Below are 12,500 nucleotides of genomic sequence, written 5' to 3'. Positions count from 1 at the left end.
ACTGGAAGGAAGTTAGATGAAGATAATGTAGAAGGTTTTTAAAGTGTATGTATAGGATAAAGGGTGTGGGAGAAGCGGTTAGCAGAAATCATAATTGAAATGGAATAGACCTAAAGGAAGAGGAAGGGTTTGGAAGGGAGTGGAAAACAAGAATGGACAAGTTTTCCGAACAAACTGAAGGAGCCAATAGGAAACAGAAGAAAAGGAAGGAAAAAAAGAAAAGAAATAAGCTGAAAGTACCTTTCTCTGTCTGTCTGTCTGCATGTGGCCTGTCTGGCCTTGACTGATGAGGTTAAAACTTTTTTTTTGTGTGTATGTGTGTGTCTGTGTGTACAGTTCCTAAAAAGAAGTAGAGTAAGTTATATAACACTAACTTTTTTTCACTCATGTATCTCACACTTCTTTCTCCCTCCACTAACACCCATCCACCCACACCCACCTTCCAATCCACACACACACACACACACACACACACACAGGCTGCGAGGAGGGCCAGTTCTTATGCGACTTGATTCGATGTCTAGACAAAAGCGCGAAATGTGATGGCACACCGGACTGCACGGACGGAACTGATGAATCCAACTGTGGCGGTGAGCATGCTGGCTTAGAAGGAATTAGAACACATCAAAGGAGGGTTTAGAACACACCAAGAGGATATGAGGAAGAAAGGAAAATTGAAAAGGTTTCAAAGAAATAAAACGTCAAAATATTTGTTATAAGGAAGAATAGAAATGCATAAAGACAAGAGTAGAAACTGATGTGGTTAAATTAAGAAAAAAGAACTAGTAGAAAAGGGACTGTGGGTCTTAAAAAGATTTGGGTGGAAATTAGATGAACAATAATGAAGAAGATTTATAAAGTGTACATATAGGATAAAGGGTGGGACAGAAGTGGTTAGAAGAAAACATAATTGAAAGGGAATAGATCTCTAGGTATATACTTAGGACGTATAATGTTTGAAGGGAAGAGGAAGAGTTTGAAAGGGAGGAGGAAAACAAGGATGAGCAAGTTTTCTGAACAAGCTGAAGGGACCAAACGGAAATAGAAGAAAAGGAAGGACAAAAAAAAAAAAGGGAAGAATTAGCTGAAAATACCTCTCTTTCTCTCTCTCTCTCTCTCTCTCTCTCTCTCTCTCTCTCTCTCTCTCTCTCTCTCTCTCTCTCTCTCCAATAGAAAACAAGTTCAAAATTGAATTCAATAAGAAAAATAACAATTCGGAAAAGCTACATCAAAATTAAAATGTCAGATACTTACAATTGGCTGGTTTATTAGCTACGGAAAGAGTTCACACCCCATATATTCTCTCTCTCTCTCTCTCTCTCTCTCTCTCTCTCTCTCTCTCTCTCTCTCTCTCTCTCATGCAAATTCGGATTTAGAAAAGGGAATGGGATCGCCTGGACACTGATAACCATTGCACGACAGCATTTGGAAAAGTCTCTCTGTTTTCTCAACTACGTAAAAAAGACAACTATAGTCTGTCTACTCCAAAATTGCTCCTTGGTTCAAAACACACTGTAGCTTACCGATGGTGTAATTGATTTGATGTGAATGAGAGTTGTTTTCTGTTGATTCACACACTTATCACGAGGACAGACTACAGTTTTGCCTCAAGATCTGACTCACACACACCTTCCCCAAGGCACCATTGAGACACACACCCAGGAGTCACTTTAGAGTAGACGGATTATAGTGAATATTCGGGGATTTTCAATGGTGCGTTCGCTCTTTTTTAATAGTAATAGTTAAACAGAAGTAAAACGGTACCTGTGGGGAAAAACATCCACGGGAACCTGACAAAATTTTTTTTTAATGATTTTAACAAATACTATTAATTCGAGTCCAAAACAATGAAAAATATATATAGCCGCATTTCGTATCCTAAAAAAAATACTCTGGGTGTTTTAACTACCGACGGAGAAAGCAATGCGATGTTAAAACTCTCGCGGTTATGATAATGGGAGGTTTGCCGCTTCGGGTGTCTGAGGTAGCACAGAGCACACTGCCACAAGAAGAGGAGGAACTTGTGAACAGTAGGAAGTGTATCTCTTACTGTTATGTTGTTGTCTGTTTTGTTTTTATCTTTGATTTATAATGATGATTTATGACATACATTTTGTTTATATGCATATTGTTAATTTTGTTTCCCTCTTTTCTTTTGCCACCATTCTAATAATTTTGAAGAAAAATATGTTGCATCTGTTTCTTCGCTTCCCTCCTCCTCTTATTTAATTTTTTGACATATTTTCCTGTTTTTTCTTGATCAATTTTCTTTTTTGATTTTCTTCTCGTTCACTTCCATCCTATTATCACTTCTACTGTTTTCATTCCTCCTCCCCAACCACTACCAACACCAGGCGCTGCCTCCACCACTCTTGCCCCCACAAATCTGCAATGCTTAACGGACGACATCCCACGACTCTGTGATGACGGTATAACTTTCGCCTGTTACTGTGACGGAAACCCGCAGTGTCTTAACGGCGAGGATGAGTCCATAGAGAATTGTGGTTCAGGTAAACCTATAGCTTTGAATAGTCAACAATGCTGCTGCCACACTAAAACTGCTTCTTCTGTCTTCTCTTTTTCTTCCATCAAGAATGTTATATGTGCAGCAATGAGCAGCCTCGCCTAAAGGGAAATGGTTTAGACGATGTGCCCTTTAGACTGTCTTAGTCTCTGTTGTTTACAGTTAATGCATGGTTAGAACCTTACTAACAGCATCTCGGGATTGTTAATTAGCACCCCTGGGTACAAATCCGCGGCTCAGAGTCATAATCCAAGCTGGGATAGTCGGCACACTGCTTACTCAGTTGTTTTATCTTCCCTTTGGTTAGTGACCGTTAGTCCATAAATAAGTACATGGGGAGATAAACTGTGGATTTTTTTTTTCTTTTTGAAATATTGATCTGGAAAAATTAATCACGAAAAATTCATATTGTGTTTGCTTCATGTTTGTGTTGCGTTTATATTTCTTGTTTAATTTACAGTTCATATTTGTTTTCCCCTTATCTATTGCTGCTCTCTCTCTCTCTCTCTCTCTCTCTCTCTCTCTCTCTCTCTCTCTCTCTCTCTCTCTCTCTCTCTCTCTCTCTCTCTCTCTCTCTCTCTCTCTCTCTCTCTCTCTCTCTCTCTCTCTCACACACACACACACACACGGTCACGCACGGCCCGGTAGCTCAGTGACACGGCCCGGTAGCTCAGTGGTTAGAGCGCTGGCTTCACAAGCCAGATGACCGGGATTCGATTCCCCGGCCGAGTGGAGATATTTGGGTGTGTCTCCTTTCACGTGTAGGTGCTGTTCACCTAGCAGTGAGTAGGTACGGGATGTAAATCGAGGAGTTGTGACCTTGTTGTCCCGGTGTGTGGTGTGTGCCTGGTCTCAGACCTATCCCAAGATCGGAAATAATGAGCTCTGAGCTCGTTCCGTAGGGTAACGTCTGGCTGTCTCGTCAGAGACTGCAGCAGATCAAACAGTGAATTACACACACACACACACACACACACACTCATCACTCTTACTGTTCCACTTTGTAGTATGTCCACCTGGCAACGTGATGTGTGGATATGAGTTCACCTGTATCGAGGAAAGATTTGTTTGTGACGGAATCCAAGACTGCCGAAATAATTGGGACGAGCAGAACTGTTTTCCTGGTGAGTAGGACAGGAGTGGGACAGTAGGACAGGCTGATGCTGGGAGGGGTGGCGTTTTGTTGGCCTGGGGAAGACTGTTTTGTGTAGGCTGCGATGTACTGGGTTATATTAGAGTGTGGTTTTGTGGTTTAGTTCACGGTTTGGGTGGAAAAAAGTTTGAAAGAAAGGCAAGTAAATCATTTCTCATTTGGATGCTTTGGTTTCTTAAGTTACTGTTTGTTGTTGTTCCTTTTTTTTTTTTTCCTCTCCTGCCGTTTTAGAAGTCTTGGTAAACTTTTTTTTTCTCTTGTTGTTGTTACTGTTGCTACTATTACTGTAATTATTGTTATTATTGTTACTATTATTATTATTATTATTATTATTATTATTATTATTATTATTATTATTATTATTATTATTATTATTATTATTATTATTATTATTATCATCATTACTAGCAGTAGTAGTAGTAGTAGTAGTAGTAGTAGTAGTAGTGGTGGTGGTAGTATTGGCAGTGGTGGTAGTAGTAGTGGTAGTAGTAGTGGTGGTAGTGGTGGTGGTGGTGGTGGTAGTAGGTGGTAGCAAAATGGTGGTAATGGCAGTAATAATGGTAGTGGTGCTGGTGGTGGTGGTGGTAGGTGGTGGTAATGGTGGTGGTGCTACTACTGCTACTACTACTACTACTACTACTACTACTACTGCTGCTACTGCTGCTGCTACTGCTGCTGCTGCTAATGATGATGATAATAATAATGATAATAATGATAATATTAATAATAATAATAATAATAATGATAATAATAATAATAATAATAATAATAATAATAATAATAATAATAATAATAATGATAATAGTAATAGGAAATAAAAATGATGATAATAATAAGTTGTAGTAGTAGTAGTAGTAGTAGTAGTAGTAGTAGTTTTGGTAGTATTATTATTTTTATCTGTTATTTTTGTATATTTTGTTTGATTTAGACTTTACTTGTTGGTTTATGTATTTTTTTTCCATCTGGTATATTCCCATCGCTCCTTCCATCTGTACCTGTTGCTTCACCTCTCTCTTTTTCTGGTTTTCTTCTCCTTTTCTTGTTCCTCTTTTATTGTAATACATATGCATAGAAAATGTATTGCGTGGCAGGTCAGTGGCAAGCAATACACGTCGCAAGAACCATTCCTTCCTCATCGTTCACATGCCGCGTCTTGTCAAATGTCTCCTGAATATACACATCTAGTAGCTATATGGCCTTTGTTGCCTAGCAGCAGGAGAAATTACTTCATTGGACGGGTGCTCTCTTGTGATGACATAATTTGAGGATTATTTAATCCTTTTTAATCCTGAATTTACTGAGTTTAGCACATAATTCGGTTTTGCATCCTGTTTTCTTCAGTGTATGAACAAATCAAAACTCAGACTTCACGTGGTCACAAAATTTTATACGAAATGTCAGCAGCAATTGACTGGAACTGTTCATTTTCATAGCTTGCACATCCCATATTGACGCAATGTTATGATAAAGAAATAGTCGCAGAATTTCATAGTATCCTCTCTCTCTCTCTCTCTCTCTCTCTCTCTCTCTCTCTCTCTCTCTCTCTCTCTCTCTCTCTCTCTCTCTCTCTCTCTCTCTCTCTCTCTCTCTCTCTCTCTCTCTCTCTCTCTCTCTCTCTCTCCAGAGACTTGAATGTCTCAAAAACTTGCCAAATATCAGAATAAACTGTTATGCATTCCTTCCTATATCCCCTCTCCCCCTCCCTCCTCCCCAACCACTGCCAACACCAGACGCTTCCACCATTACTCCTGCCCCCACGACAACCCCCTCCACGAAACTGGAATGCTTAACGGATGACACCCCACGACTCTGTGATGACGGTACGACCCTCGCCTGTTACTGTGACGGAAACCCACAGTGTCCTAACGGCGAGGATGAGTCTGTAACGATTTGTGGTTCAGGTAAATCTTTTGCTTTGAATAGACAACAATGCTGCTAGCACACTAAAACGGCTTTTTCATTCTTCTTTTTTTCTTCAATGCTGGAGATCCTTTTAAGTCATCCTGGTGTTGGAAACGATATCAACTAAAGTTTTCCTTTTCCTTTTTATTGGTAGCAGTTAATTATAAAGGATCTCTGTCAGATGGGGAAAATTAGCAATGGTGTTTCTTTAGTCTTTGATGTTAGTTCTCTTTCGGGGGAGGGTGACCTCTGTGTGACCTTGTGCTACTGGTGCTGCTGCTGTTTTTATGCACTACTTTTACTAATTGTATTTCCACGACTTGAGCTACTTTTTACGTAACTATAGTAACTATCATTGCCAGCGGTACAACTAATGGGACTAACATAAAGACCTTCCCGCGCTGCACTGCCTCACTGGGACATGAACTAAACCACCTCTGCATCCTTTAACATAATCCGCTTCTCTCTCATCTGTTGGTCTCCATTAATGAAAAGACAGCTTGGAAAGATTTATATTTTTGTTAATTACTAAATACTACATCGTTGTTTTACTAACGCTATTTGTTCTTTAATGCTTATTTTTGTTTTATACCATTCAATTTTTACCTTTTCTTATTTTTACCTGAGTTAATTTGTCTTGTTTCTGTCTCTCTCTAATTGGCAAGAATACCAAGAAAAATTTATGACGTGAAAAGACTGATTGGGAGAAAATTATTGTTTAGTGACCTTATTGTATGGCGTATATTTTTCTGCCCCTTGATGTAAAGATTCTTTTAACATTTCTTCTCGTATCTCATAGTTCCAATTTTGTTTTCTTTGTCTCCTCATCACTTCTATTGTCCCACCTTGTAGCGTGTCCACCTGACAATGTGGAGTGTGGCGATGAGCCCACCTGTATCGAGAGAGGACGTATTTGTGATGGAATCCAAGACTGCCGAAATAATTGGGACGAGCAGAACTGCCGTGGTGAGTAGGACTGCAGTGGGACAGTAGGGCAGGCTGGTGCTGGGAGGGGACTGTTGTTGGACTGGGGAAGACTGATCTGAACTAGTCTGGGTGGACCAAGCCACGCTGTGCTGGTATGAGACGGACTGGGCAAAGATAGGACTGGTCAGGTTATGGAAGTACAAAACAAGAGAACAGACTGTCTCAATATACGTGTATGTGTTGTGTGGGGGCGGGGGCCGGGGGGAATGATGGGCGCTCGCTTGTGCCAGCGGACAAGTTGTCTTGGAATTGAACATTGCTTGGTGAATAACTAAATTTATTATTATTATTATTAGTAGTAGTAGTAGTAGTACTATTATTATCATTATTATTATTATCAATACTATTATTATTATTATTATTATTATTATTATTATTATTATTATTATTATTATTATTATTATTATTATTATTATTATTATTATTATTATTATTATTGTTGGTGGTAGTGGTGGTGGTGGTGGTGGTGGTGGTGGTGGTGGTGGTGGTGGTGGTGGTGGTGGTGGTGGTGGTGGTGGTGGTGGTGGTGGTGGTGGTGGTGGTGGTGGTGGTGGTGGTGGTGGTGGTGGTGGTGGTGGTGGCATGGTGAAGTGAGTGGTGGTAATGGTGGTGGTGCTGTGCTACTGCTACTACTACTACTAATAATAATGATGATGATGATAATAACAATAATAATAATAATAATAATAATAATAATAATAATAATCATAGTAATAATAATAATAATAATAATGATAATAATAATAATAATAGATGATAATAATGATAATAATAACAATGATAATAATAATAATAATAATAAGTAATAGTAGTAGTAGTAGTAGTAGTAGTAGTAGAAATAGTAATTGTAGTATAGTAGTAGTAGTACTAGTAGTAGTAGTGGTAGTAGTAGTATAGTAGTTGTAATAGTAGTAGTAGTAGTAGTAGTAGTAGTAGTATAGTAGTTGTAATAGTAGTAGTAGTAATAGTAGTATTAGTAGTAGTGCTGGTAGTATTATTATTTTTATTTGTTATTTTTGTATATTTTGTTTGATTTAGACTTTACTTGTTGGTTTATGTATTTTTTTCCATCTGGTATATTCCCATCGCTCCTTCCATCTGTACCTGTTGCTTCACCTCTCTCTTTTTCTGGTTTTCTTCTCCTTTTCTTGTTCCTCTTTTATTGTAATACATATGCATAGAAAATGTATTGCGTGGCAGGTCAGTGGCAAGCAATACACGTCGCAAGAACCATTCCTTCCTCATCGTTCACATGCCGCGTCTTGTCAAATGTCTCCTGAATTTACACATCTAGTAGCTATATGGCGTTTGTTGCCTAGCAGCAGGAGAAATTACTTCATTGGAGGGGGGCTCCCTTGTGATGACTTAATTTGAGGATTATTTAATCCTTTTTAATCCTGAATTTACTGAGTTTAGCACATGATTCGGTTTTGCATCCTGTTTTCTTCAGTGTATGAACAAATCAAAACTCAGACTTCACGTGGTCACAAAATTTTATACGAAATGACAGCAGCAATTGACTGGAACTGTTCATTTTCATAGCTTACACATCCCATATTGACGCAATGTTATGATAAAGAAATAGTCGCAGAATTTCATAGTATCCTCTCTCTCTCTCTCTCTCTCTCTCTCTCTCTCTCTCTCTCTCTCTCTCTCTCTCTCTCTCTCTCTCTCTCTCTCTCTCTCTCTCTCTCTCTCTCTCTCTCTCTCTCTCTCTCTCTCTCTCTCTCTCTCTCCAGAGACTTGAATGTCTCAAAAACTTGCCAAATATCAGAATAAACTGTTATGCATTCCCTTCCTATATCCCCTCTCCCCCTCCCTCCTCCCCAACCACTGCCAACACCAGACGCTGCCACCATTACTCCTGCCCCCACGACAACCCCCTCCACGAAACTGGAATGCTTAACGGATGACACCCCACGACTCTGTGATGACGGTACGACCCTCGCCTGTTACTGTGACGGAAACCCACAGTGTCCTAACGGCGAGGATGAGTCTGTAACGATTTGTGGTTCAGGTAAATCTTTTGCTTTGAATAGACAACAATGCAGCTAGCACACTAAAACGGCTTTTTCATTCTTCTTTTTTTCTTCAATGCTGGAGATCCTTTTAAGTCATCCTGGTGTTGGAAACGATATCAACTAAAGTTTTCCTTTTCCTTTTTATTGGTAGTAGTTAGTTATAAAGGATCTCTGTCAGATGGGGAAAATTAGCAATGGTGTTTCTTTAGTCTTTGATGTTAGTTCTCTTTCGGGGGAGGGTGACCTCTGTGTGACCTTGTGCTACTGGTGCTGCTGCTGTTTTTATGCACTACTTTTACTAATTGTATTTCCACGACTTGAGCTGCTTTTTACGTAACTATAGTAACTATCATTGCCAGCGGTACAACTAATGGGACTAACATAAAGACCTTCCCGCGCTGCACTGTCTCACTGGGACATGAACTAAACCACCTCTGCATCCTTTAACATAATCCGCTTCTCTCTCATCTGTTGGTCTCCATTAATGAAAAGACAGCTTGGAAAGATTTATATTTTTGTTAATTACTAAATACTACATCGTTGTTTTACTAACGCTATTTGTTCTTTAATGCTTATTTTTGTTTTATACCATTCAATTTTTACCTTTTCTTATTTTTACCTGAGTTAATTTGTCTTGTTTCTGTCTCTCTCTAATTGGCAAGAATACCAAGAAAAATTTATGACGTGAAAAGACTGATTGGGAGAAAATTATTGTTTAGTGACCTTATTGTATGGCGTAAATTTTTCTGCCCCTTGATGTAAAGATTCTTTTTACATTTCTTCTCGTATCTCACAGTTCCAGTTTTGTTTTCTTTGTCTCTTCATCCCTCCTATTGTCCCACCTTGTAGCGTGTCCACCTGACAATGTGGAGTGTGGCGATGAGCCCACCTGTATCGAGAGAGGACGTATTTGTGATGGAATCCAAGACTGCCGAAATAATTGGGACGAGCAGAACTGCCGTGGTGAGTAGGACTGCAGTGGGACAGTAGGGCAGGCTGGTGCTGGGAGGGGACTGTTGTTGGACTGGGAAAGACTGATCTGAACTAGTCTGGGTGGACCAAGCCACGCTGTGCTGGTATGAGACGGACTGGGCAAAGATAGGACTGGTCAGGTTATGGAAGTACAAAACAAGAGAACAGACTGTCTCAATATACGTGTATGTGTTGTGTGGGGGCGGGGGCCGGGGGGAATGATGGGCGCTCGCTTGTGCCAGCGGACAAGTTGTCTTGGAATTGAACATTGCTTGGTGAATAACTAAATTTATTATTATTATTATTATTATTATTATTATTATTATTATTATTATTATTATTATTATTATTATTATTATTATTATTATTATTATTATTATTATTATTATTATTATTATTATTATTATTATTATTATTATTATTATTATTATTATTATTATTATTATTATTATTATTATTATTATTATTATTATTATTATTATTATTATTATTATTATTATTATTATTATTATAGTAGTAGTAGTAGTAGTAGTAGTAGTAGTAGTAGTAGTAGTAGTAGTAGTAGTAGTAGTAGTAGTAGTAGTAGTAGTGGTAGTAGTAGTAGTAGCATAGTAGCAGTAAAAGTAGTAGTAATAATAGTAGAAGTAGTAGTAGTAGTACTACTACTTTAAAGACTAATACTACTAATGATGATGATGATGATAATAATAATAATAATAATAATAATAATAATAATAATAGTAGTAGTAGTAGTAGTAATAGTAGTAGTAGTAGTAGTAGTAGTAGTAGTAGTAGTAGTAGTAGAAATAGTAATTGTAGTATAGTAGTAGTAGTACTAGTAGTAGTAGTAGTAGTAGTAGTAGTAGTTGTAATAGTAGTAGTAGTAGTAGTAGTAGTAGTAGTAGTAGTATAGTAGTTGTAATAGTAGTAGTAGTAATAGTAGTATTAGTAGTAGTGCTGGTAGTATTATTATTTTTATTTGTTATTTTTGTATATTTTGTTTGATTTAGACTTTACTTGTTGGTTTATGTATTTTTTTTCCATCTGGTATATTCCCATCGCTCCTTCCATCTGTACCTGTTGCTTCACCTCTCTCTTTTTCTGGTTTTCTTCTCCTTTTCTTGTTCCTCTCTTATTGTAATACATATGCATAGAAAATGTATTGCGTGGCAGGTCAGTGGCAAGCAATACACGTCGCAAGAACCATTCCTTCCTCATCGTTCACATGCCGCGTCTTGTCAAATGTCTCCTGAATATACACATCTAGTAGCTATATGGCCTTTGTTGCCTAGCAGCAGGAGAAATTACTTCATTGGACGGGTGCTCTCTTGTGATGACATAATTTGAGGATTATTTAATCCTTTTTAATCCTGAATTTACTGAGTTTAGCACATAATTCGGTTTTGCATCCTGTTTTCTTCAGTGTATGAACAAATCAAAACTCAGACTTCACGTGGTCACAAAATTTTATACGAAATGACAGCAGCAATTGACTGGAACTGTTCATTTTCATAGCTTGCACATCCCATATTGACGCAATGTTATGATAAAGAAATAGTCGCAGAATTTCATAGCATCCTCTCTCTCTCTCTCTCTCTCTCTCTCTCTCTCTCTCTCTCTCTCTCTCTCTCTCTCTCTCTCTCTCTCTCTCTCTCTCTCTCTCTCTCCAGAGACTTGAATGTCTGAAAAACTTGCCAAATATCAGAATAAACTGTTATGCATTCCCTTCCTATTTCCTCTCCTCCCCTCCCTCCTCCCCAACCACTGCCAACACCAGGCGCTGCCACCATCACTCCTGCCCCCACGACAACCCCCTCCACGAAACTGGAATGCTTAACGGATGACACCCCACGACTCTGTGATGACGGTACGACCCTCGCCTGTTACTGTGACGGAAACCCACAGTGTCCTAACGGCGAGGATGAGTCTGTAACGATTTGTGGTTCAGGTAAATCTTTTGCTTTGAATAGACAACAATGCTGCTAGCACACTAAAACGGCTTTTTCATTCTTCTTTTTTTCTTCAATGCTGGAGATCCTTTTAAGTCATCCTGGTGTTGGAAACGATATCAACTAAAGTTTTCCTTTTCCTTTTATTGGTAGCAGTTAATTATAAAGGATCTCTGTCAGATGGGGAAAATTAGCAATGGTGTTTCTTTAGTCTTTGATGTTAGTTCTCTTTCGGGGGAGGGTGACCTCTGTGTGACCTTGTGCTACTGGTGCTGCTGCTGTTTTTATGCACTACTTTTACTAATTGTATTTCCACGACTTGAGCTACTTTTTACGTAACTATAGTAACTATCATTGCCAGCGGTACAACTAATGGGACTAACATAAAGACCTTCCCGCGCTGCACTGCCTCACTGGGACATGAACTAAACCACCTCTGCATCCTTTAACATAATCCGCTTCTCTCTCATCTGTTGGTCTCCATTAATGAAAAGACAGCTTGGAAAGATTTATATTTTGTTAATTACTAAATACTACATCGTTGTTTTACTAACGCTATGTGTTCTTTAATGCTTATTTTTGTTTTATACCATTCAATTTTTACCTTTTCTTATTTTTACCTGAGTTAATTTGTCTTGTTTCTGTCTCTCTCTAATTGGCAAGAATACCAAGAAAAATTTATGACGTGAAAAGACTGATTGGGAGAAAATTATTGTTTAGTGACCTTATTGTATGGCGTATATTTTTCTGCCCCTTGATGTAAAGATTCTTTTTACATTTCTTCTCGTATCTCACAGTTCCAGTTTTGTTTTCTTTGTCTCTTCATCCCTCCTATTGTCCCACCTTGTAGCGTGTCCACCTGACAATGTGGAGTGTGGCGATGAGCCCACCTGTATCGAGAGAGGACGTATTTGTGATGGAATCCAAGACTGCCGAAATAATTGGGACGAGCAGAACTGCCGTGGTGAGTAGGACTGCAGTGGGACAGTAGG

The 12,500-nt window shown here is 38.6% G+C and overlaps 1 protein-coding gene across 48 annotated transcripts in view; it reads left to right on the top strand.

Moving 5' to 3' along the window:
- Window positions 1–12,500, top strand: part of LOC123515503 (basement membrane-specific heparan sulfate proteoglycan core protein-like) — a 324,199-nt gene that overhangs the window by 114,914 nt on the left and 196,785 nt on the right. For 45 of the 48 annotated variants that reach the window (XM_045274121.1, XM_045274138.1, XM_045274145.1 and 42 more), the window contains 9 exons: window positions 480–590; window positions 2,355–2,510; window positions 3,532–3,648; window positions 5,408–5,578; window positions 6,432–6,545; window positions 8,413–8,583; window positions 9,437–9,550; window positions 11,337–11,507; window positions 12,359–12,472. In XM_045274121.1, coding sequence (XP_045130056.1) covers window positions 480–590; window positions 2,355–2,510; window positions 3,532–3,648; window positions 5,408–5,578; window positions 6,432–6,545; window positions 8,413–8,583; window positions 9,437–9,550; window positions 11,337–11,507; window positions 12,359–12,472 — 1,239 coding nt within the window. The remainder of the gene's footprint in view (window positions 1–479; window positions 591–2,354; window positions 2,511–3,531; window positions 3,649–5,407; window positions 5,579–6,431; window positions 6,546–8,412; window positions 8,584–9,436; window positions 9,551–11,336; window positions 11,508–12,358; window positions 12,473–12,500) is intronic. The other 3 variants (XM_045274127.1, XM_045274137.1, XM_045274132.1) reach the window with 3 other exon arrangements.

This window comes from Portunus trituberculatus, chromosome 39, assembly GCF_017591435.1.
Source record: "Portunus trituberculatus isolate SZX2019 chromosome 39, ASM1759143v1, whole genome shotgun sequence".
NCBI lineage: Eukaryota > Metazoa > Arthropoda > Malacostraca > Decapoda > Portunidae > Portunus > Portunus trituberculatus.
This window is presented reverse-complemented; position numbering and strand designations above follow the sequence as displayed.